A 26,289-nucleotide genomic window follows, 5' to 3' on the forward strand; every position below is an offset into this window, starting at 1 on the left:
TTTGGGATTGAGGCCTTCATTAAGATGTAAGCAAAATGTAGACAGGCCTTGAATAAAATTGTGATGGTGGGCTCGGGGGAAGTGCACGGACCCATAGGCAATAGGTGGATAAGGAAGGGAGGCCATGATAAAATGGGAAGTGGGGTGAATGGCTCTGTGAATGGAGAGGGAGGGGGTGGAGAACTGGAAAAGAGGGAGAGGGATGGGGAAAGAACGGGGAGTGGTCCAGACAGAACATTATGTTTCGCTACTCCAATTTACTGGTGGTCATGGTGGGATAGTACACGAGGCCGTGGACAGCCGTGTGAGTATGGGAGTGGGGCGCATAACTGAAATGGTTGGCCACTGGGAGATCCCTGTCACTGATGCAGAAGAGCAAAGGTGCTCAGCGGTGATCTCCCAATCTCTCCGAAGGCCACAAAGGGACCACTGGATGCAGTAGATGACCCCCTCCCCCCACCAGATGCAATAGAACACATTATGTTTGGCAGCGATGGCCGAGTGGTTAAGGCATTGGACTCAAAATCCATCGGGGTTTCCCTGTGCCGGTTCAAACCCTGCTCACAGCAATTCCACTCCATTTGTGGATGGTATGGTTAGCGTACTTGGCAGCGCAACACTGCTACAGCACCGGCGACCTGCGGTTTGAATCCCGCGCTGTCTGTAAGGAGTTTGTACTCTCTCCCCATATCTGCGTGGGTCTCCTCTGGGTGCCCTTGTTTCTTCCCACCCTCCAGCCCTGTAGGGTTGTAGGTTCATTGGTGCATTTGGGGGAGCATGGGCTCGTGGGCCAGAAGGGCCTGCAGATTTGTAAGTGAAGTATCGCTTCACTTGGAAGGACTGTTTGGGGCCCCGAGTGGCAGTTAAGGGGGGAGGGGTGTCTGCAAGCATGGCCCTTCCCGGATTATTTGTAAACAGGGAGGCTGGACATTCAAGCAGAAGGAGGCAGATGCACAAAAGGCCTCTGAAGGGTCCTGGCCTGAATCGCTGACCACTTCCTCCCTCACTCACTGCCCCCCACCCCTGCGACCGATGTTGCTCCAGCTGCTGGATTCCTCCAGTGAGTTGCTCCTTCCTTTCACTGCCAGTCAACGGCCAACTCCACTCCTTGCCCTCTCCATCTGTCCGTCATCCCTTCGCCGGTCCTCCACTGGCCACTGTCTCACTCCTCCTCCCACCCCAGCCCCCTCTGCACTCCCCATTCTTGATAAAATCTCTCTTGCTCATTCACACTCCAGACACACACACACACGCACATGTACTCACTCACCCATACACATACATACACAGCACACCCCCTCCACACATGTATCAACACACATAACTGACACACATAGTGACACAAACATACTTACAAACATGCATGAACTCACATATGTACACATAACACTGACATGGACACACACATACACATACACAGGCAGACACACACAGACATGCGCGCGCGCACACACTGACACACAAACGCACACTCTCACGCACACAAATGCACTCACCCATACACATACCAACATACACAATACAACCCCCACATATGCATCAACACACATAACAGCTGACACACTGACACACACAAACACTAATACATACTGATACACACACTAACTCATGCATGCAAACATACATGGACTTGCATATGTACACGCAAACATTGACGGACACAATCACACATACACAGACATGCACACACATGGAACCCTCATGATGCCTCCTTTCCCTTGGCCTCCGACCTTGAGTGTCCCCTGAGATCCCCCATCAGCATTAACTGCACCTTTTTTGCTTTGTGACCCCCCCCCCCCCCAGGGACTGCGATTGAACCGGATGCTGCTATGGCTCTCTGTGGCCCACAATCGCATTGGAGACAAGGGAGCGATGAGACTGGCTGAGGTGAGTGTCTGTCATTCGACGAGGTGGGGACCAGCAGGACTGGAGTGCCCTGCCCGAACCCGGCACAGGACACACGAGGGCCAGTAAGAGACTCAGTAGGTCAGGCACCATGCACAGGAAGCAGTCAACATTTTGGGCTGAGCCCTTCGTCAGGAGTGCCCAAAATCAGACAGTCCCCTTGAATAAAAAGGGTGGGGAGGGGTGGAGCACAGGCCAAGGAGGCACAAGGTCACAGGTGGGAGGGTAGAAGAGAAAGAATCTGAGAGGTGACAGGGGGAAGCTCTCCGAATGGAGAGGGAAGGGAATGGGGACCTGGAGGAAAGAGAGAGACTTGGGGAGGGGAAGGGGTTAACAGGAGCTGGATGCTCTCTGCTTGGCAAGTGCCCAGAAGGATTATTGGGGTGTTGTTCCACCGATTTGCAGGAGGCCTCGGTTTGGTCATTGACAGATGTGTGGGAATGGGGCAAGGAAGTGGTTGGCCCTCAGTAATGAGCTCCCTCATCCTCTGATACGCACTATCAATGACTCCAAAGACTGAGTGGGTAATGATAGGCTTTAATGCACATTAGATTGCACCCGACCTGACTCCACGCACTCAAATGAGTGGAAAGGCAGTAGGGAGGTTGGCTGTTACGGCCAGGTTACCTCACCTCACCAAAGCCTTTGACACCGTGAGCAGGAAAGGGCTTTGGCAAATACTGGAGTGCCACGGATGCCCCCCCAAAGTTCCTCAACATGGTTATCCAACTGCACGAAAACCAACAAGGTCGGGTCAGATACAGCAATGAGCTCTCCGAACCCTTCTCCATTGACAACGGCGTGAAGTAAGGCTGTGTCCTCGCACCAACCCTCTTTACTATCTTCTTCAGCATGATGCTGAAACAAGCCAATAAAGACCTCAACAATGAAGACAGTGTTTACATCTGGTACCGCACAGATGGCAGTCTCTTCAATCTGAGGCGCCTGCAAGCTCACACCAAGACACAAAAGCAACTTGTCCATGAACTACTCTTTGCAGATGATGCCGCTTTAGTTGCCCACTAAGAGCCAGCTCTCTCGCGCATGACGTCCTGTTTTGCGGAAACTGCCAAAATGTTTGGCCTGGAAGTCAGCCTGAAGAAAACTGAGGTCTTCCATCAGCCAGCTCCCCACCATGACTACCAGCCCCCCCACATCTCCATCGGGCATACTGAACTCAAAACGGTCAACCAGTTTACCTACCTCGGCTGCACCATTTCATCTGATGCAAGGATCGACAAAGAGATAGACAACAGACTCGCCAAGGCAAATAGCGCCTTTGGAAGACTACACAAAAGAGTCTGGAAAAACAACCACCTGAAGAAACACACAAAGATCAGCGTGTACAGAGCCGTTGTCATACCCACTCTCCTGTTCGGCTCCGAATCATGGGTCCTCTACCGGCATCACCTATGGCTCCTAGAACGCTTCCATCAGTGCTGCTCCGCTCCATCCTCAACATTCATTGGGATGACTTCATCACCAACATCGAAGTACTCGAGCTGGCAGAGTCCGCAAGCATCGAATGCATGCTGCTGAAGACCCAACTGCGCTGGGTGGGTCACATCTCCAGAATGGAGGACCATCGCCTTCCCAAGATCGTGTTATATGGCGAGCTCTCCACTGGCCACCGAGACAGAGGTGCATCAAAGAAGAGGTACAAGGACTGCTTAAAGAAATCTCTTGGCGCCTGCCACATTGACCACCGCCAGTGGGCTGATATCGCCTCCAACCGTGCATCTTGGCGCCTCACAGTTCGGCGGGCAGCAACCTCCTTTGAAGAAGACCGCAGAGCCCACCTCACTGACAAAAGACAAAGGAGGAAAAACCCAACACCCAACCCCAACCAACCAATTTTCCCTTGCAACCGCTGCAACTGTGCCTGCTTGTCCTGCATCGGACTTTTCAGTTACCAACGAGCCTGCAGCAGACGTGGACATACCCCTCCATAAATCTTCGTCCACGAAGCCAAGCCAAAGAAAGAACAGGGGACAGTCATCAGTGGGCCGGCTGGCCCCTCACAAGCAGAGCAGTACATACATATCACCAGACCCTCCTCCCACCATCACTCTTTCCCTGTCTCTCCCCCCACCTCCCCTTCTCTCTCCATACACATTCTCTCATACATACACATTCTCTCATACACACACATTCTCAGACACACACATTCTCAGACACACACATTCTCAGACACACATGAATGCATGCGTATAAGCACACACAACACATGCACGAACACAGAAATACACAAGACACACACCTACAGACACAGAAATACAGGCACATACACAGACACACACAAATATACACAGAAATACATGCACATACGCAGACACACACACAGAAATATATGCACACACACAGGCAGAGATGGTCAACGGCTGCAGCTGACCTATCACCTACCTCTGCAGGCTCCTGTAGAAATGTTCCATCGCGTTGTACGATGGGGGCTAGGCTGTGCCTTGGGTGGGGGAGAGGGGGGGTGGTTTGAGGGGCTGGGCGACTGGGATGTGCGCAGTGGAGAGGGGGGGGGGGGAAGCTATCTCCCTCCGACTCAACATCCAGCACTTGGTGACCTGCCATCTCTCCGATCAGGTGCTGAGTCCATTCGCACTGACCCACGAGGAGATCGTGGAGCAGCGACTTCTTCAGTTGTCCACTCAGGAGAGGCAGCCATCGGTGAGGCTTGATTTCTCCCCTCAACCTCCAGCTCCCCAACCCGGCCATTCCCAGAATACCTTCATGCTGTCTCATTCCCACCCCGGTGATTCAAGGACTTGTCCCAATAACCCTGAAATGTCACGGAGATTCTCTGTCTCCCCCCTCTTGAGGTGCGTTCCCAATTCTAAACCCCTTCCTCTGGGGGTGGGAGGCAATTTTCTGACTGCAAACCTTTTTTTAAAATTAAGAAATAACTAAATTTAGACATACAGCTGGGTAACGGGCCTTTCCGGCCCACGAGTTCACGCCACCCAAATTACGCCCAATTAACCTCCAACCCCCTGTACATTTTTGAAGGGCGGGAGGAAGCTGGAGCACCAGGAGGAAAACACACACAGACACGGGGAGAACGTACAGACGCCTCACAGACAGCGCTGGTCATTGGCGCTGTAACAGCGTGGCGCTAACTTTTCAAACTTTCCTGAGTGATCAGACACTTCCTCGCCCTCGGCCCTACATTGCCCTTCCTCTCTCGGCGCTCCCCATCCCCCCCCCCCCCCCCCACCCTGTCAGCATGGAGTCCGCTGGGAGAGAAAGAGAAAGTTCCGAGGGCCCACGTCTCTCGCTGAGCGACGAGGCAGGAGCGGAATTAGGCCATTCAGCCCGTCGAGCCTGCTCCACTGCGCAGACCATGGCTGACGTATAACCCCACACTTCTGCCTTTGCCCCTTACCATCTCTGACGCCCTCTTACCAGTCAAGAACTGAAGTGAAACCCTTAGGAAGGTGGTGAAGGCAGAGTGCCTGGTTAGTTCAGTTCAAGTTTTTTTTGTTATCCGATTGCGGAGGTACAACCCGACGGAACACCGTTCTCCGGTCCTCAGTGCAGAAACATACAAGCCATGCAAACAGACAAGGGAATATGTACAAATAAATAAATATTGACTAAAGGGTCAGTATGAGCAGTTCATTCCGTCGTTCAGCATTCTCACTGCCCATGAGAGAGAGAGGACAAGGGGAATAAGATTGGGGTGGGGAGAGCTGGAGAAGTCGATGTTGATGCCTCCCGGTTGGAGGGTGCCCGGACAGAATATGAGGCACTGATCCTCCCATTTGCGGGTGGTCTCAGTCTGGCCCATGGCCAGATGTGTCGGCGAGGATGGCTGAGCATCTCCAGCACTTCTGTGTCTTGGCTGCGGTCACAGTAGTGTCTGCGGACCTCCGTGTTTTACTCACTGCCGCCTCAACCTTTTGATAACCCTGCATCACAGACTCCCACGGCCCCTTGGACCTTCGCTCGCTGAACTCGGGCCCCATTTAGTAAACCACCCATGACCCTGCACTGTGTTCTGGTCTGCCAAGTCTCTCCGCAGCCTTCCTCAACCCTACCCGCCTCTCCCCCCCCCTCCCCCCTCACAAGATCTAGGAGCAAGGTAGGCCAATCGGCCCATCGAGACTGCTCCGCCATTCTAATCATGAGCTGATCCATTCACCCACTCAACCCCACTCCCCAGCTTTCTCACAGTAACCCTCGATACCCTGACTAGTCAAATACCCGTCAATTTCTGCCTTAAATATTCCCAACGACCTCGCTTCCTCAGCCACCTGTGGCAACAGGTTCCACAGTCTTGCAACCTCTGACGAAATAAATGTTTCTGCATCTCTGTTTTAAATTGATGCCCTTTTATTGTGGCCTCTTGTCCGAAACTCCCCTCCCAGGGGAAACATCCTCACCACATCTACTCTGTCCAGGCCTCTCAGCATTCGAAATGTCTGTATGAGGTTCCCCCTCATCTTTCTGTACCCAAGCGAGTACAGTCCAAGACCTGACAATTGTTCCTCACATACTAACCCTTTCATTCCTGGTGTCATTTGAGTAAATCTTCTCTGAACCCTCTCCAATGCCATATTTTCTTAAATAATGTGGCCAAAACTGAACACGGTCTCCACGTGAAGTCTCACCAGTGCTTTATAGAGTCTCAACATTAAATCCCTGCTCTTGTTTGCTATCCCTCTAGAAATGAACGGCAAGATTGCATTTGCCTTCTCCACTACCGACTCACCCTGGAGGTGGGGATCCTGCACAAGGACTCCCAAGACCCTTTGCACCTCGGCATTTTGAATTTTCTCCCCAAAAGTGCATGACCGAACACTTCCCAGCACCACCTCCCTGACCATCTATTTTGGTATCACCTGAAAGTTCAGCCACAAGCCCCTCTATTTCATAATCCAAATAATTTCTATACAACATAAAGAGAAGTGGCCCCACCACTGACGCCTGTGAGCACTGCTGGCAACCGGTAGCCACCCAGAATAGGGTCCCCTTTATTCCCACTCTCTGTTTCTTGCCGATCAGACCAATGGTCTCCCCGCACTAGTATCCCTTCTGTCGTTCCATGGGCTCGCATCTTGTGGCGCCTTGTCCAAAGAATGATACCTCTCCACGTCATCTTCCTCTCTGTCTGAAATAGGTGGCCCCTCCCCCTCCCCATTTCTGAGATGGAAAGTGGCCAAGTACAGGAACAGGCCCATCAGCCCACTTTGTCCCTTCAATAGCAGCTTCCTGGCCTTCTCCACCTTGGCCATGAGCATGTTGTCCCCAATGACTCCCCTAACCTTATACAGGTGTCCTCTGATATTTGCCATTGTCACCCCAGGACAAAAGGTGCTGGCTGTCCACCCTATCTAAGTCCTCTTAATCTTCTAACAAAGTCACCTCTCGTACTTCTTTGCTCCAAAGAGCCCTAGCTCTGGTAACCTTGGTTTATGTGACACATTCTCCAATCCAGGCAACATCCTGGTAAATGGTAGTAAACTTTGTGGAATTAGTTGCCACAGGTGGTTGTGGAGGGCAGCTCATTGGGTGTATTTAAGGCGGGGCATCAAAGGTTATGGGAGAAGGCCGGGCAGTGGGGCTGGATGGGAAAATGGATTAGCTCATGATTAAATGGCAGGGCAGACTCAATGGGCTGAATAGCCAATTTCTGTTTCCATGTCTTCTGGTCTCTGCACTCACTCCAAAGCATCCTCCCTGTAATGAGGTGCCCAGAACTGAATGCAGAGGTAGTAGTTTGACTACCCACCTCCTCCTTCCACATTCGAGGAGTGTTGGGAGGCAGCTTTGGTCATGGTCACCAGCCATTGTGGGAGCTGTGGCCCCTCCGAAGTCCATGAACCAGACAGGACCCAGGATCAGGGAACCAAGACCACTCAGTCTTCCTTGCCCCTGGTTCCCCGACAGGCAGTCCTAAAGCTTTGGAAGACGTCGACATGGTAGACAGTCGGAAAATCAAGTTCATGGTCTCCGGACAACGGTGCATGCACGCCCGCGCACACACCCATGCAGATACATACTCATACACACTCACAGACATACCCACACACACACACACACACACACAATAATCACATCTATAAATTTAATTTAAATTTTTTAAATTTAATTTTAAAAAATTTAGATATACAGCACGATAACAGGCCCTTTCAGCCCATGATTCTGTACCACCCAGTTATACCCAATTGATCTACAACAGTGGTTTTCAAACTTTTTCTTTTCACTCACATCCCACCTTAAGCAATCCCTAGGCCAGCTGTGCTCTGTGATTAGTAAGCGATTGCTTAAGGTGGGATGTGAGTGGAAAGAAAATGTTTGAAAACCCACTGTTTTAATCGTCCCTAATTGACTTGTTATGTGCACGGTTTCAGGACTCCAAAGGAAATGGGCCAGTGACCATTTTTCTCAAGCAAAATATTTCAATAACAACTGGGTCTAGAGCAGTGGTTCTCAACCTTCCCTTCCCACTCGCATCCCACCTTAAGCAATCCCTTACTCATCACAGAGCACCAATGGCCTAGGGATTACTTAAAGTGGGATGTGAGTGGAAAGAAAAAGGTTGAGAACCACTGATCTGTAACTTCCACATGCTACTTAAGGGTGGGAGGAAACCCATGCAGACATGGAGAAGAGGGGATAGAGGTTGAGTTAGGGTTAGGGAAGAGGTTCCAATGTTGCTTGATGACAGGATGGCGGCGGCAGAACCAGATTCCCATTCCACATGGGGAGGCGGTGGTCGAGCCCAGGTCTCCGGCGCCAGGAAGCTGCGGCCTTTCCTGCTGAGCCACTAGGCTACCCGCGGCTGGGCACCACTGACACGTTCCTCTTTTGTCTCGCACTGCAGTCCTCCGTACGTCGACGGGCAGAGTCGAAGAGTGAGCGGAGTAGCCAGTTAGGCAGTTCCACCGCCCTTGACAGGTTGGACAAGTCGCAGAAGAGTGGCAAGGCTACCGGCAAGAAGAAGGATAAGGTAAGAACGTCAGGAACTGGAGCAGGGGTCGGCCACTCAGCCCGTCTTGCCTGCACCCCCATTCAATGAGATATAAAAAAATGTTCCGATTTATTGTCAGAGTCCACACATGACATTCAGCCCTGAGATTCTTTTCTCTGTGGGGCAGGCAGAATTTCTACTTATTGGTAACTGCACTCAAGAAAAATGATACATATGCAAAAGAGAGAAATGTAAACAAACTGTGTAACACAGATAAAAATCAGAACTAAATAATGTGCAAAGTAAGTGTCCGTAAACGAGTTCCTGACTGAGTTTGTTGTTGAGGAGTCTGATGGTGGAGGGGGTAGCAGCCATTCCTGAACCTGGTGGTGCGAGTCTTATGGCACCGATACCTCTTTCCTGACGGCAGCAGCAAGAGCAGAGCATGTACTGGGTGGTGGGGGTCCTCGATGATCGCTGCTGCTCTCCGACGACAGCATTCCCTGTAGATGTTCTCAATGGTGGGGGAGGGTTTTGCCCGTGATGTTCCTGGGCTGTGTCCACGGCTTTATGATCGGGGGTACCAGACTGTGATGCACCCAGTCAGTCAAACTCCTGAGGAAATTAGAGGCTCCGACGAGCTTTCTTCATGATGCCATTAGTGAGTTGGTTTCGGGAAAGATCCTCTGAGATAGTGACCCCCAAGAACTTAAATTTGCTCACCCTGTCCACCTCTGTTCCCCCAGTGATCACGGGATTGTACACCACTGGCTTTCCTTTCCTGAAGTCAACAATCAGCTCCTTGGTTTTGGTGATATTGAGTGCGAGGTTGTTGTTGGTGCACCATTCGCCCAAGTTTTCGACCTCCCTTCTGTACGCCCCTTTTTATACAACCCACTACCGTGGTATCATCAGCGAATTTGTAGGTGGTGTTGCTGTCATACAGAGCCACACAGTCGTCGGTGTAAAGTGAGCAGAGCAGGGGGCTAAGAACGCAGCCCTGTGGTGGCCTGGATTGGATCTCCTGATGGAGATCGTGGATGGGACGTTCTTACCGATCCTCACTGATTGTGGTCTGGGGGTGAAGAAACCCAGGATCCAGTTACCGCAACATAAGTCCTCACCAGCCTGATTCCCGGGGAAAGAGGGTTGAAATGGCAGCTGGGACAGAAGAGAGGTTGGTCAGGATACCCTGGAGTGGAGGTGGTTGAAGGGGGATGGGCCTTACAGAGGTTTATAAACCAGGAGGAGCATGGATGAGATGAAAAGTCTTCCCCCAACCCCATTCATACCCAAAGTGGGTGGTGGTGTCCCACCACCACCCCCCCCCCCCCCACCCCATCCTCGGGGCGGTGAGGAAAAAGGGGGCAGTCATTGTTCACGGAGCTGCTCTGAATCGAGCAATGTTATTTCTTTATGCAGTTGAACCAAAAGCTGTTTTCTGGCAGCAGAGGTTGTCGGCAAAGTCCTTAATTTCCCAAGGACACTGACAGCGACGAATGTAATGAAAACATCTCCCTCGCAAAGTCCTGTTGAAACAAACAGGAACCGGCAGGCGGGCATGCACGCTGCTCCCACTGCTGGCCGCTCAGTGACACACAAGTTGCTTGTGGTTTGTAGGCTGCCGGCACGTAACGGCACCATCAAGGAATTTTGCCACTGCATGGGCAGGCCTAAAAAGGAAATGTGCAGGAGTTTGGAGTCCATTCCTGCACCACGATTGATCCTGCAGGATGCCTCCTGCGACTTTTGGGGGGGGGGGAAGCCTGCGTATAAACCGTACCGGAAAAAAATTTGTTGTTGGTCATCCATTCGACTGCACATCCAAACCCCCCGGGACGGTTACACTCAGGGTCTTTCAGTCTAAAAAGGCGCCCAGTGCGGACGACCATATGGGCAGCCTTTGTGATAACATTTTCCGTTATTTTCCCATCGTTGCAGTCTTAAAAACCATAGTTGTTTTAAATTTGCAGTTGAGCTACTACCAAGAAACAGGTGTGTGTGTGCGTGTGGTGTGGGGGGGGAGTTGGGTGGGGTGGTGTGCTGTGGATGTGGCCTGGGAGCCAAAGGGGCGGCAGCCTGAAGAAGTTTGGGAACCACTCGAGGTTGATTCCACTGGTGTCACTAGGTTCTAGAGGGTCTAAGGTGAGAGTGGAGAGATTGAAGAGGAAGCTGAGGGGTAACATTTCCGCTCAGAGGGTGGTCCATGCCTTGAGCGAGCTGCCGGAGGAAGGGGTAGCAACAGGAACAATTACAATGATCAGAAGGCAGGTATATGGTCAGGAAAGGTTTAGAAAATGGCGACCAAATGTGGGCAATTGGGACTGGCCCGACAATTGAGGACCAGTGGGTTAGGGTTAGGGTTAGGCCTAAGCCACTCTCTCCTCAGTGGTCAGCGACACCCCACTCAACCGTTTGGGCTCCTAAAAGGAAGAACAGCACCCTGACATACAGTGTGCCCTTCCAGGTTCTTTGAGGCAATGGGGGCGCAGGCCACTACACTCTGCCTGGTGGCCCGATCCCGTTTGTTCTCGCCTCCCCCAAAATCTGGCTGCATCTTTTGCCTGTTGAGGCATGTTCAGAGATGGCAGTGTCCAGACGCGAAAAGGAAGACGCCGAGTATGTGTGTATTTTGCCACCTCCTCCAATGCCTGGGTCCCTCCCCATTCCACAGCAAGAGTCTCCATTCTTGGTGTCCCCCCACCTCAGTTCTAGACCCCTGGCGTGATCGGAAAGCCATTGGCATTCCCCCCCCCCCCCCCCAACCCGAGAGCCCCTGCTTGCCATCTGTACACTCACAGATCGTGGCCTGTGGTCTTTTTTTTCTCCTGGTTAGGAAAGTCTAAAATGGGTTTGAGAAGGGAAAGAAGGTCAACTTGATCAAGTGGACATGGCCTGGATTGGAGAGCATGCCTCATGAGGATAGATTGAGTGAACTTGGGTCTTTTCTCCTTGGACCGACGGAGAATGAGGGGATGACCTGATGATCTTCCAGAAATCGATCATGGTTCCAGAAGACTGGAGAACTGTTCTGTTGCAGTGAATGGTCAGACTAAGCTTTGATGCAAGGGATGCCCACGGCACATATTTGCTGGGCGGGCATTTCCCCCCACGAGAGGGTTCATCCGCCCCTTGACAGGTCTTGTTTTTCAGCCCACAGGGTGTCTAGCCCACCCTCCACGCCAGGCAAGCCTGGTGGGAGAGCCGGTTTAGTCGCCCAGCCATGAGATGGGTAGTACTAGATTACATGGTACCAGTAGCACTCATATGAGTGACCTGACACTAGTGTGGGTAGAGTGTTGGTTAATAGGCAGGGAACAGAGAGTGGGAATACGTGGATTTATTTGGGTTGGTTGCCTGTTACTAGTATTGTTCCACAGGGGTCGGTGTTGAGGGTGCTTCTTTTTATATTAAACTGTGATGTATTGTTCTACATTTTATATTTAAGCAACTCTTCAACTTATAGATTGAAGAAAAATAGAGGGTTAGTATTTTTTTCAGGAAGGAATATAGAAGACCGAAGGGCCTGCACTGTGCTGTATTGTTCTATGTTCTATAATAAATGATTTGGATAATGTAATAGATGTTTTTGTGGCTACATTTGCAGATGACACCAAAATATACGGCCAGGGAGGTGGTACTGGGGATACAGAAAGGCGGCAGAGAGACTTGGATAGATGAGGAGAATGGGCAGGGAGGCGGCAGATGAAATAAATACAATGTTGGGAAGTGTTTTGTCGAAAACTTTGGTGGAAGAAATAGATGGGCAGATTATTATTTAGATGGGGAGAAGATTCAAAATTTGGAGGTGAAAAGGGTCTTGGGAGTCCTGGTGCAGGATTCCTCTAAAGGTTGACCTCTAGGTTGAGTCGGGGGTGAGGAAGGCGAAAGCACTGCTGGCGTTCATTTCTAGAGGGATTGGATACAAGATCAGGGGTGTGATGTAGAGTCTCTGTAGGGCACTGGTGAGACCTCACGTGGAGAACTGGGTACAGTTTTTGGCGCTGTATTTGAGATAAGACGTCCTGGCGTTGGGAGAGAGTTCAGAATGTAAGGGTTAGTATGTGAGGAACGACTGTCGTCTCTTGGACTGTACTCGATGGAGAGAGGACCTTAGAGAGTCATTTTGAACGCTGAAAGGCCTGGACAGAATAGACATGACAAAGTTGTTTCCCATGAAAGGAGAGCCTACAGCAAGAGGCCACAACTTCAGGATAAAAGGGCATCAATTTAAAACAGAGACGCGGAGAACTTTCTTAAGCCAAAAGGTCATGAGTGTGTGGAACTTTTTGCCTCGTGGAAGCGAAGTCGTCAGGTGTATTTAAGGCAGAAATTGACAGGTATTTGGTTAGTCAGGGCATCAAAGGTTACGGGGAGTAGGGCAGAGTGATAAGGATCAGCTCATGATTAAATAGCAGAGCAGACCCGTTGGGCTGATTGGCCGACTTCTGCTCTTATGGTCTTGTACAAGATGAGGAGATGGAAGAGTTAGGGGAGGGTTGAGGGAGGGGAACAGTGGGAGGAGAGTGGGACAGGGCAGGGAAGGTTTGAAGGGAGAAGGTGGGACGATGGGGAGAGCAGGAGAAGGTTGACCCCTCTTCCTGAACCTGTGATAACGTCCACTCTCTTCCTCCTTCTCCGGCAGAAAGAGACGGCAATCCCAGATAAGGTGGCTCCTTCTGTATCGCAGGCCATGCCGAAGAGAGATGATGGCAGGGTGTTCAAACGAGGTGAGTTTCGGTATTGGCCGTCTCCCACTGCCCCGCCCTCAGCCCCGAGTCTCCACATCAGCCCCAACCCCCTCTCCTTCTTCAGCCCCACCCCCATCACCTCCTCCCTTCCCTGAGCTCCTTGTGCTGCCGTCATCCCCACCCTCTCCATCATCCCCTGCCCCTCCATCCTCTCCCTCCATCACTCCCTCCAACCCCCATCGCCAACTCTCATCACCCCCTCAATCTCTCCCTCCCCCTCCATCACCAACACCACCCTTGCCCCTCCATCACCCCCTGCAACCCCCTCACACTCTACCCCTCCCTATTCCATCACTCCCCCCCCCCCCCACTGTCCCCATTATCTGCTATCTTCCTCCTACCCATTCACGACCTGGGCCTACCTCCCATGAAATTTTCCCTATTCCAGAACCCATCCAAATGTCCTTTAAACAGTGCAGTTGTCCTGCCTCTCCACCCCTCCCTTGTTTCTCACACCCACCAGGCTCTGAGTAAAGAAGGTGCCCCTCGGGTCCTCTTTAAATCTCTCCCCTCTCACCTGAACCCATGCCTGTTAGTTTTTGATTCAGCAATTAGAACCATAGAAAATTACAGCATAGAAAACAGGCCTCCTCCGCCCCTCCAATTTTAGTTTTGCCCAGTCCCACTGACCTGCACCCAGTCCATAACCCTCCATACCCCTCCCACCCATGTACCTGTCCAAATTCTTCTTAAATATTAAAATTGAGCCTGCATTCACCACTTCAGCTCGTTCCACATCCCCACTGCTCTCTGTGTGAAGAAATTCCCACTAATGTTCCCCCGAAACCGTTCCCCTTCCACTCTTAACCCAAGTCCTCTGGATTGTATCTCACCGCCGATCTACTTTTACTCTGTCAATAACTCTCATAGAGTAAATCTCTGTCTGCCCTCCCTCCCTCTCCTTTACTCCCCCTCTCTATCTTTCACCGTCCCACCCCTTCACTCCCCCACCCCTCCCCCCTGTCCATCCACCCTCCCTTCCACCCTTCACTGCCTCTCCCTGATCCCCTCTCCATCCCCCTCCCCATCATTTCCCCTCCCTGATCCCCTCTCCATCCCCATCCCCTTCACTTCCCCTCCCTGGTCCCCACTCTGTCCCCCTCCCCTTCACTGCCCCTTCCTGGTTCCCTCTCTGTCCCCCTCCCCTTCGCTTCCCCTCCATGGTCCCCTCCGTGTGGACATTAGTGACGGAGTGGGGGGGGGGTTTGTATTGTTGCAGGATCCTTCAGCGCTGACATCAGGATGAGCAAGACCAAGTTGACCCGGTCAGCGAAGGACAAGCATGGCTTCTCACCAGAGAACGAGGTTGGGGTGTACTCGTACTGCCACTTTCCCCCTCAACCCCTCATCCCCTCTCCCTAAACCTCCTCATCCTCACCACCCTTCCCCCTACTCCCCATCCCCCTCCTCCTCACCTCCACCTTCCCCTCACATCCTCCCCTCCCTCCCCATCCCCATGCTCCCCCTCCTCCTCCACCTATTCTTCCTCTCCCTCCTGCCTCTCCTAATCCTCCTCTCTCCCCCCACCCCTCATCCTCCTCCTGTACCTCTCCTCCCCAGCCCTGCTCTCCATCCTCCCCTCCTCTTCCCCACCTCCCCTTCCAATCTTCCTCGCCTCACACTTTTTCCACCCTCTTCCCCTCTCCTGCCTCTCTCTTCCTCCCCGTCCTCCCCCAACCCCCTGCTCCACCATCTCCCCTCTTCTGCGCATTTCTTGCCCCTCTTCCACCTCCTCTCATTTTCCTCTTCCCCTTCCACCCCCTCCTACCTCTCCTCATCCTACCTTCTTGTCTCCCTCACCTCCTCCTCCTGTATCCCCTTATGCATCTCCCCCTCCCCTCCAATCTCCAATTCCTCTTCCTGTCCCCCTCCATCAACACCAATATCTGACTCTTCCCAAGGCTCTCCCCTTCGCAGCGTCCCCTCCACTCTCAGCTCTCTGCCTCTTCCTCCCCTCCTCCTCCAACCCCTCTCCTGCTCTCCCTTACTCCTCCCCTTCCCTCACACATCTCCCCCCTTCTCCTCCTCCCTCCCCTCCCCTCACACATCCTCCTGCTTCCCTTCTCCTCAACCCCTCCTCCGCCATCCTACCCCCTTGCCCTTCAATCCCATCACCCCCTCGTGCATCTCTTCTCAATTCCTCCTCTCCTGCTCCATTCCATCCCCCTCCTCCATCAACGCCAATATCTGTCCCTTCCCATGCCTCTCCTGTCCATCGCTGCCCTCTCTGTCACTCTACCCTCCTCTCTCCATCACTCTCCCTTCCTCTCACTCACCCCTCTTCCCTCTATCACTCTCCCCTCCTCCCTCTGTCAGTCCCCTCCTCCCTCTGTCAGTCCCCTCCTCCCTCTGTCAGTCCCCTCCTCCCTCTGTCAGTCCCCTCCTCCCTCTGTCAGTCCCCTCCTCCCTCTGTCAGTCCCCTCCTCCCTCTGTCAGTCCCCTCCTCCCTCTGTCAGTTCCCTCCTCCCTCTGTCAGTCCCCTCCTCCCTCTGTCAGTCCCCTCCTCCCTCTGTCAGTCCCCTCCTCCCTCTGTCAGTCCCCTCCTCCCTCTGTCAGTCCCCTCCTCCCTCTGTCAGTCCCCTCCTCCCTCTGTCAGTCCCCTCCTCCCTCTGTCAGTCCCCTCCTCCCTCTGTCAGTCCCCTCCTCCCTCTGTCAGTCCCCTCCTCCCTCTGTCAGTCCCCTCCTCCCTCTGTCAGTCCCCTCCTCCCTCTGTCAGTCCCCTCCTCCCTCTGTCAGTCCCCTCCTCCCTCTGTCAGTCCCCTCCTCCCTCTGTCAGTCCCCTCCTCCCTCTGTCAGTCCCCTCCTCCCTCTGTCAGTCCCCTCCTCCCTCTGTCAGTCCCCTCCTCCCTCTGTCAGTCCCCTCCTCCCTCTGTCAGTCCCCTCCTCCCTCTGTCAGTCCCCTCCTCCCTCTGTCAGTCCCCTCCTCCCTCTGTCAGTCCCCTCCTCCCTCTGTCAGTCCCCTCCTCCCTCTGTCAGTCCCCTCCTCCCTCTGTCAGTCCCCTCCTCCCTCTGTCAGTCCCCTCCTCCCTCTGTCAGTCCCCTCCTCCCTCTGTCAGTCCCCTCCTCCCTCTGTCAGTCCCCTCCTCCCTCTGTCAGTCCCCTCCTCCCTCTGTCAGTCCCCTCCTCCCTCTGTCAGTCCCCTCCTCCCTCTGTCAGTCCCCTCCTCCCTCTGTCAGTCCCCTCCTCCCTCTGTCAGTCCCCTCCTCCCTCTGTCAGTCCCCTCCTCCCTCTGTCAGTCCCCTCCTCCCTCTGTCAGTCCCCTCCTCCCTCTGTCAGTCCCCTCCTCCCTCTGTCAGTCCCCTCCTCCCTCTGTCAGTCCCCTCCTCCCTCTGTCAGTCCCCTCCTCCCTCTGTCAGTCCCCTCCTCGCCCTGTCAGTCCCCTCCTTCCTCCCTCTGTCAGTCCCCTCCTCCCTCTGTCAGTCCCCTCCTCCCTCTGTCAGTCCCCTCCTTCCTCCCTCTGTCAGTCCCCTCCTTCCTCCCTCTGTCAGTCCCCTCCTTCCTCCCTCTGTCAGTCCCCTCCTTCCTCCCTCTGTCAGTCCCCTCCTTCCTCCCTCTGTCAGTCCCCTCCTTCCTCCCTCTGTCAGTCCCCTCCTTCCTCCCTCTGTCAGTCCCCTCCTCCCTCCATCACTCAACCCCCCTCCCCATCTCTGAACCACACTCAGCTCTCTGCCTCCTCCTCCTCCTCCTCCTCCTCCTCCTCCCCCCCTGACCCTCTCTCTCTCTCTCTTCCAGCCGCCAGGTCTCCAGCATCCCCTACTCGAGCCCGCAGAGCACCGGGATGGCCAGGTGTACCTGGCCGGAAACACCTGCCTCATGAGCCTGAACCTCTCGTGTAAGTTACATTCGGTGCTGCCTCTGACAAGAAATGGATCCATCCCCTCCACTGCCCTCCCCTCCACCCCACCCCACCCGAGTCCCACAAGGGAGATGGCAGCAATCTGAATCCAAGCACCATCTGCCAGAAGATAACACAGCGGGGTGAGCGGCACAAAAGAACAAATACCATCCCTGGGCCTCCAGACCAACCACTTTGTCCCTCCAGCAGATTGTGTGAACGTAGAACATTCCAGCACAGTACAGGCCCTTGGCCCACGATGTTGTGGCGGTCTGTGTAAATCCACCCTCACACCCCAAATGCTCCATCTTTCTTGCATTCATCTCCCTCTTGATCCTTTTGTCCCCACTGTCCAAGCCTCCACCACTGCCTCTTTATCCCTGAGGTTGGCTCTGCCGGTGACTGAGGTCCCTCCACGGCCTTGTGCACGGCCAAACCAAGGCCACCCATCAATTGGAGGAGCAACCCCTCATATTCCATCTGGGAACTCTCCAGCCAGATTTTTTTTAGGTTCAGACATACAGCACGGTAAAAGGCCATTTCGGCCCATGAGCCCGTGCCACCCCATTAACCTTCAACCCCTTCACCCCCATACATTTTGAAGGGTGGGAGGAAACTGGAGCTTCCCAGGAAAATCCCATGGAGAGAACATACAAGCGTGGGATTCGAACCCACTGGCGCTGTAATCCCTATTTCATTGACTTCCCAGGAGCAATCCAACCTCCCCACTGTTTTCTTTTGTGCCCTCCCTCCCTCCCTCATCCACCTCCTACCCCTCCCTCCTCACCATTTGGTTCAGGCACCCGCCTATATTTTGCTCACACCATGACAAATTGGAGAGAACGCAGAGAAGATTGACCAGAACGTTGCCCGGGGTTACAAGGTCCAAGTTATAGGGGAAGGTTCAATAAGTTATTCTTTGGAGTGTAGAAGGTTGAGAGGGGATTTGATATTATTAGAATGTTACGAGCCCAAAGGACCCCAAAACCCAGAAGCAATAGATATTCACCACGACAAATGGATACTTAAACAAAAGTTGTTTTTAATTATCTTTAAACATGAAACAGGATCAAACTTTAATTTATCACTATTAAATTAACTAACCCAACTTAACCCCCTTCTAATTCTAAGCGCACGTGTATGAAATGTGGGTGTAAATTTAAGAAAATTTTTTTTGGTTCACAGTTCAATCTCACTTCTCCTTCCAAGTTCTCTGGTTGCAGGCAATTCTTATACTGTGCACAGAATTTAACATGTATAAAGTTCACCAGGCTTTGGTGCTTGAAAGGTAAATGGTTACCACTCAGGAAGGTTCTTGTAGGTTTGCAGAGAGAGATGTGTAGTTCCAGGATTTCCACAACTGAGGTACCACCATTAGTTACCTCAATGTCTTGCTGATGAAACTTGCCCCATCAGGGTTCTCCAGATGATAACCTCTTTCTTTCAGGCTACCACAAAGTTCCTTTCTGTTCCACTTATTCCAAGTGAAACATCATACAGATAGCACTTCCAACCATCCTCCACTCTGGAGCTTCTGTTTCAGTTCCAACAAGCTTCTCCGGGCTTTTTACAACTTTCTGTGTTGCACACAGTCCAAGACTCTCTGACCTTCTCCAGCAAACAATAGGAGTTAGTCTTCTGGTCCCTCTGTTGTTTTATGTAAAGAATAATCTCTCAATGACCTCTGAGTGAGCACTTTGCAGAGGTTAAAAGCCTTGCAAAAAGGTCCAAAACAGACAACCTGGCTCTGGCTGTTCTTCCAAGACAATAGTCCATTCACTTCATGACATCATTTCAATTAGCACCTACTTGTGAAATGTGCACAGCATTCCTCACAGTTCCTCTTCAAAGTATTGTGGATATGAATTCTCCAATATTTCAAATAAGATCTGTTTTAAAGTGTGTGTATGTAACCTATTCTATTTTTTACCAATTTATCTCCCAAAAATATTCCCAAATATTCCATCACAAGGGTTATAGATAAGAGTGGACGTGGAGAGGCTTTTTCCTTTAAGAAAGGGGGAGATGCAAATGAGAGGACATGAGCTGAGAAATGGGGGGGCAAAAGTTTAGAGGAAACTTGAGGGGGGGACTTCTTAAGCGGTGGACGAGGCAGGCCCGATATTAGTATTTAAGGAGAAGTTGGACATATATATGGACAGGAAAGGAATGGAGGATGTGATGCCCTGCAGCAGCAGTGAGTGGACACAAACTTGAAGACTGCACCACAGGCTTTATTTGGCTAAAAGTCTCTGCTACACTAATGGTGGCTCCCGAGTGACTGGCTCAGGATAGGCTGGCTCAGGACTATATCCTGGTTGGGCAATTGACAGCCAGCTGGGTGGAGTTAGCCCCCTTTGGGTCCACTCAGTTCTGCGGATTGACAGCCAGCAGGTGTGGTCTGTCTTCCAGTGGTCTTCCTACAGGTACAGAGATCGCTCTGTGGTGTATCAGCACAGAGGGTTATAGGTCGAGTGTAGGTCAGTGGATAAAAACGTTCGGCATGGACTAGAAGAGCCAAATTGGCCTGTTTCTGTGCTGTAATTGTTATATGGTCTCAGACTCAAAATGTTGGTTATAGATCATTTTCTTTCCTATATAAAGTAGCCACGAGTGACCTGCTGAGTTTCTCCAGCCTTGAGGTTTTTACTTCAATCACGGCGACTGCAGACTTGCATGTTTTATTCCTCTCTGTTTTCCTCCAAATCGGGAGGTCTAAGAAGGATCAGGATCAGAATTTATTGATCATGAACATGCGTCACAAGTGCAAATATTTAAATTAAATAGATGAGTATAAAAGAAGAGAACAAGAGGCGGTGTCTGTGCTTCACCATCCGTTCAGAAATCCGTTAGCGGAGGGGGAAGGAGCCGCCCTTGTGCCGCTAGGCGCTCGTCTTCAGGCTGCTGAGCCTCCTTCCCTGATGGTAGCAGAGTGAAGAGGGCGCTGCCTGGGCAGTGGGGGGTCCTTGAGGGTAGAGGCTGCTTTCTCAAGACACCACCTCTTGTAGATGTCCTCGATGGAGTGGACTGATGCCCGTGATGACACAGGCCGTTCACAACCCTCTGTGGTCTTTCCCTGCCCTGTGCATTGGCACCTCTGTACCAGGCAGAGATGCAACTGGTCAGAACATTCCCCAAGGTCCACCTGTGGGAATTTGCAAGAGTCTTTGGTGACGCACCAAATCTCCTCAAACTCCTAATGAAGTATAGCCACTGGCTATACTTGTTTAAGTTAAACAAGAAAGTCTGCAGACATAGTAATTGTCGTTCAATGCACAAAAGTGCTGGCGAAACCTGCAGCGGCCTCACCCTGGGGCCCGTTGCCATTGACGAATCACCAGAGGTGGCACCCTGGTGACTCAACGTAGGCAACACTTGGGGTCCAGACATGCCTGTCTTGCTAGAATATTAGATGTGTTCCTCCAATGTGTGGGTAGCCTCAGTTTGGCAGTGCATGAAGCCATGGATGGATGCGTCGGCGTGGAATTGGGGCACAAAATTACCATTTAGATTTTCTGAAGATGTTTTGGGTCCCTGTCAAGACCACCACTGCCTGCCCCTCCTGAACCACCCATGAAGAAAGCGGAGGCAAGGTCCCACCCCCCTTCAGCCACCACAGTCAACATGATGAAGGCGCTCCCCCTCGATGTGGGTGGGGGGGGGGCTCCATGACACCTCTCAAAGCAAACAAGATCACAAGAGGCAGAGATAGAGTGGACAGCCAGCTCCTTTCTCCCAGGGGACACCTGTTCAAAGGAAGTTTTGGGGAGATGCTTCATTTTTCATGCAGAAAGAACAGAGGGGATTTACCAGGACGCTGCCTGGATTGAAGAACATGTCTCATGAAGCAGGTCAGTGTTACAGCTACACAAAGCCTAGGTTAGACCCCATCTGGAATATTGTGTTCCATTCTATTCACCTCACTCGAGGGAGGATGTGGAGGCTATAGAGAGGGTGCAGAGGAGATTCACAAGGATGCTGCGAGGATTGGAGAGCACGGCTTCTGAGAGAACTTGGCCTTTTCTCCTTCGAGCAATGGAGGATGAGGCGTGATAGAGGTAGACCTTATGGGCTTGCATGTAGAAAACGGATAGTAATGGAGGGAATGTATTCCGCCTGGAGGTCGATGACTAGTGGAGCGGCCGCAAGATCTGGGACCCTTGCTCTTTTGTGGTTTTAATAAATGGCCTGGATGAAGAAGACAGGTCAGTAAGTTTGCAGATGTCACAAAGGTGGTTGTGGATGGTGCTGAAGGTTGTCAAAGGTCACAAGAAGATATAGACAGGATGCAGAGTTGGGTGGAAAAGTGGCGGATGGAGTTCAATCCAGATAAGTGTGAGGTGATGCATTTTGGAAGGACAAACCAGAAGGGTGAGCACAGGGTGAATGGTTGTGGAGGAACAGAGGGACCTTGGGGTCCAAATCTGTACATCCCTCAAGGTTTCCGGGGAGGTTGATAGGATAGTTAAGAAGACCTATGTTAGGCTTCATTAATAGGGGGATTGAGTTCAGGAGTCATGAGGTCGTGTGGCAACTCTACAAATCCTGGTGAGACCACACTGAGAGTACCGTGCTCAGTTCTGGTCACCCCATTGTAAGAAGGATGTGGAAGGGATGGAGAGGGTGCAGAGAGGATTCACCAGGATGTCGCCTGGATTGGAAAATAAGGTTAGCAGAGCTGGGACTTTTCTCTTTGGAACGAAGAAGGACGAGAGGAGACTTAATAGAGGTTGACAAGATTCAGAGAGGTGCAGATAAGGTGGACGGCCAGCGCCATTTCCCCAGGGCAGGAACAACAAACACCAGAGGACATCTGTACAAAGTGAAGGGAGGGAAGTTTAGGGAAGACATCAGGGGTAAGTTTTTTACACAGATTGGGGTGTCTGGAATGTTTTTCCAGTGATGGTGGTGGAAGCTGAAACATTAGAGGTATTTAAAAGCCTTAGACAGGCACGTGGATGGAAGACAAATAAAGGTCTACAGGGTAGAGGAGGGTTTTGTACTTTTAAGTAATATATAGTTTGGCTCAACATGGATGGACCAATGGGCCTGTACTGTGCAGTAGTGTTCTATGACGAAAGCCATTGATCGTGTAGACAGCCAGAGGCTTTTCCCCCAGGGGCTGAAATGGCTAGCCCGTGAGGGCATACTTTTAAGATGCTTGAGAGTAAGTACGGGGGTGGGGGGGGATGTACGTTTTTCCACACAGAGAGTGGGGGTGCATGGAATGTGCTGCCGGCAATGGGGGTGGAGGCTGCTACCATACGATCTTTTAAGAGGTTATTAGATAGGGACATGTAACTAAGAAAAATGGAGGGTTATGCAGTGGGGAAAATCTAAGCAGTTAGAGGAGGTTATTGGGTCGGCACAGCACTATGGGGTGAAGGGCCTGTACTATGCTGTAGATTTCTGTGTTTGTACATGGTGCAAAACACACCAGATGGTGGTGCGTCAGTGTGTTTTGCACTGAGGACCGGAGAACGCAGTTTCGTCGGGTTGTACTTGTGCAATCAAATGACAATGAACTTGACGATGTTCTAGGTTCTAAGGTCGACAGAGCCAGGGCTTTGCTCTTTGGAGTAACGAAGGATGAGAGGGTGACAATAAAGGTGTGGATAGGGTGGTCAGTGAGTGCCTTCCTGCCAGGGCCGTAGTGGCCAATACCAGAGGACATCTATCGAGGGAAAGTTAAGGGGAGCCACAGAGATTTACCAGGATTGGAGAATCCGTGGAGTTAGTTGATCAAAGCCAGGAGCCTTTCTATTTGGAGTGACGGAGGATGAGAGATGACTTTACAGATTATGAGGGGTGTAGATAGGGGGGACAGCCAACACCTTAATCCCGGGGTGACAGTAGCAAATACTAGGCAATATCTGTGTAAGGTGAGGGGAGGAATGTTTAGGGGGGATGTTTTCTTTACACAGAGTGGTGGGTGCCTGGAATGCATTGGTGGAGGAGGCTGGTTCAATAGGGATGTTCGAAAGACTCTGGTTGGAAGAATATTTGAGGGTGATGGTTTTGAGGTAGAGAAGGGCTAGACTGTTGTAGAGTATTTTTATATTCAGTAACAGGTCCTTTCAACCCACAAGCCCATGTCACGCAAATTCTCCCAATTACCCTTCCCATATGTTTTTGAATAGGTTCATAGACATCAGGTATGCACTGTGAAGGAACAGGAGGAAGCAAATTGTGTCGAGGATTTGGAGAGACTGCAGAGGAATATAGATAGGTTATGAGTGGGCAAGAGTCTGGCAGATGGAGAACAATGTCGGTAAATGTAAGGTATCCACTTTGGAAGGAGAAATGAAAGAGCAGATTATTATTTAAATGGCAAGGGATTACAGCTGTGGAGAAGGACTTGGGAGTGCTTGTGCACGAATCGCCAAAGGTTGGTTTGTGAGTACAGCACACGTTGGCCTTCATTGCTGGAGGGACTGAATTTAGGAGCAGGGAGGTTCTGCTACAACTGTACAAGGCCCTGGTGAGGCCGCATTTAGAGAACTGCATGCAGTTCTGGTCTGACTTGAGGAAGGATGGACTGGCTTTGGAGATGGAGCAGAGGGGGGTCACCAGGTTGAGGTGGTTAGCCTGTGAGGAGAGATTGAGTTGCTTGGGACTGTACTCACTGGAATTTAGAAGAATGAGAGGGGATCTTATAGAAACGTATAAAATTATGAAAAGCATAGATAAGATAGAGGTAGATAAGTTGTTTCCATTGGTGGGGGAGACCAGAACAAGGGGACATAGCCTCAATATTCAGGGGAATAGATTTACAATGGAGATAAGGAGGAACTACTTTTCCCAGAAGCTGGGGAATCTGTGTAATTCACTGCCCACTGAAGCAGAGGAGGTGACCTCAGTAAATGAATTGAGACAAGGTTGGATAGATTTTTACTGAGTTGGGGAATTAAGGGATATGGGAGAAGGGCAGATTGGTGGAGATGAGCGCATCATCAGATCAGCCCTGATATTGAATGGAGGAGCTGGTTCGATGGGCCAAATGGCCATTTTCTGCTCCTATTTCTTGTGGTCTCTAAGGGCCCACAGAGGAATAAGCCCAGATGGTCTGCAGCAAGTAATATCTCCTCCTGCTGTAGTCCTGTCGACTTGCTTGAGGCCACAGAACTTCCTCTAATCCCAATCCATCCATGGAGTTATCATTAGGCCGCAGATATCCCACCAATCCTCATTGGGCCTCAGACCCTCCAATCACCATTGGGCCAGATCTCCCTCCAATCCCTTGTGGGCCCCAGACCCTAAAATCCCCATTGGGCAGACATCCCTCCAATCCCCATTGGGCCCCAGACCCTCCAATCCCTTTTGGACCTCCATACCCTCAAATCCCCATTGGGCCCCAGACCCTCCAATCCCTTTTGGACCTCCATACCCTCAAATCCCCATTGGGCCCCAGACTTACCTCCAATCACCCCTCCATCCATGGAGTTATGCAAGTGCCTTCACCACTGTCTCCCAACCCTTGCCTCCAGAAAGATCCCTCTATTTCTAATATTCCACCCTCTCCACCGCCATATACCCTCCGACCTGGCCTGGGTTCGCACCACAAATCACAGGTGTCTTGATCCTGCTGCAGACAACCGGATCACCGAAACTGGGCTGAAGGCTCTTCTGGCTGCGCTGAGGGAGCAGGAGAGCAACAGCAGGCCCAGCACCGATGGACGGACCACCAGCGGTCTACTTCGGCTACCCCTGGCGGTGAGGGAATAGGGATGAGGGAAACACGGGCCTCCAGGAACGGGAGGGTTCAGAGTGCAACCAGCAGGGTCAAAGGGATGGGGTGAGGGGTGTGCAAAGTGGGGGTGGGGGTAAGTGGGAGGATGAAGATTTGTCATGCTTGAGAATGGCAGAGTGTGATTCTGGTGACGTGGAAAGGAGACAGGAGATTCACCATATTTATAAAGTTGGACCAGCAGCTCCCTGCCTTTATTCCGCACCCCAACTAATCAGGACTACTATCCCAAAGAACCTTCCCACCTCCTCGTCTGCCTGAGTTGTCAGCTTAAGGAATCCCAGTCTCTGTTCCTCAGTCCTCCCTCCCATTCATGGTGTGTGTCCTACCCTTGTACCCCGAGGTCCATCTGTCCCTCCACATTCCCTCCCATTCACGATGTGTGTCCTACCCTCTGTTCCTTTACGTGCCTGCATTTATGTCTGCATGTGTGTGTATGTGTCCCTATGTGTGCCTGTAATTGTTGGTGTGTCTCTCTGTGAGTGTGTGTGTGTGTGTGTGTGTGTGTGTGTGTGTGTGTGTGTGTGTATTTGCGTGTGTGTGTATGTTTGTGTATGAGTCTGTGAGTGAGAGTATGCGTGTGTGAGAGAGTTTGTGAGGCGTGTTTGTGTGCATATTTGCGTGCAAATGTTTATGTTTATGTCTGTGTGCCTGTGCATGCTTGTTTGTGTGTGTGAACCCGTGCACATATGTGTGTGTGAAAGAGAGAGTGTGTGTGGAGTTTGCACCTTCCTGTAACCTCAGGGGAACGCATTGAACAACCCCCCCCCCCCCCCACCCTATAAGGTCTATATCAGTGGGTTAATTGACCTCGGTAAACTGTCCTCATACAGGTAGAACCCAGGGTGGGGGTGGGGACTTTGATGTGTGTGTGAGGAGAGCAATATATGGATCATTGTAAATGGGAGGGGGGAAGCATGGATCTGGGTGGGCCAAAGGGGCTGCACTCCTCTGCACCTCGTGGCCCCGGTGTGTAGTTGACTGGGACCCTGACATCCTCTCCCTGTTCTCTCCGTCTCACTGTGGTGACCCAACGCCTTCAGAACAACACATTTCCCGTCATGTGCGAGACCTACGCAGTCCTGCAGGAGCTGATGCTGGTGCGGGATCCCATTTCCAAACACCG

The 26,289-nt window shown here is 51.7% G+C and overlaps 1 protein-coding gene across 6 annotated transcripts in view; it reads left to right on the forward strand.

Annotated features, from left to right (window-relative positions):
* Positions 1-26,289, forward strand: part of LOC138764428 (solute carrier family 25 member 44-like) — a 198,276-nt gene that overhangs the window by 35,156 nt on the left and 136,831 nt on the right. For all 6 annotated transcript variants that reach the window (XM_069940346.1, XM_069940348.1, XM_069940350.1 and 3 more), the window contains 6 exons: positions 1,804-1,887; positions 4,501-4,584; positions 8,744-8,869; positions 13,476-13,560; positions 14,801-14,886; positions 17,314-17,413. In XM_069940346.1, the coding sequence (XP_069796447.1) occupies positions 1,804-1,887; positions 4,501-4,584; positions 8,744-8,869; positions 13,476-13,560; positions 14,801-14,886; positions 17,314-17,413 (565 nt within the window). The remainder of the gene's footprint in view (positions 1-1,803; positions 1,888-4,500; positions 4,585-8,743; positions 8,870-13,475; positions 13,561-14,800; positions 14,887-17,313; positions 17,414-26,289) is intronic.

The sequence above is a fragment of the Narcine bancroftii genome, chromosome 5, assembly GCF_036971445.1.
Source record: "Narcine bancroftii isolate sNarBan1 chromosome 5, sNarBan1.hap1, whole genome shotgun sequence".
Classification (NCBI taxonomy): Eukaryota; Metazoa; Chordata; class Chondrichthyes; order Torpediniformes; family Narcinidae; genus Narcine; species Narcine bancroftii.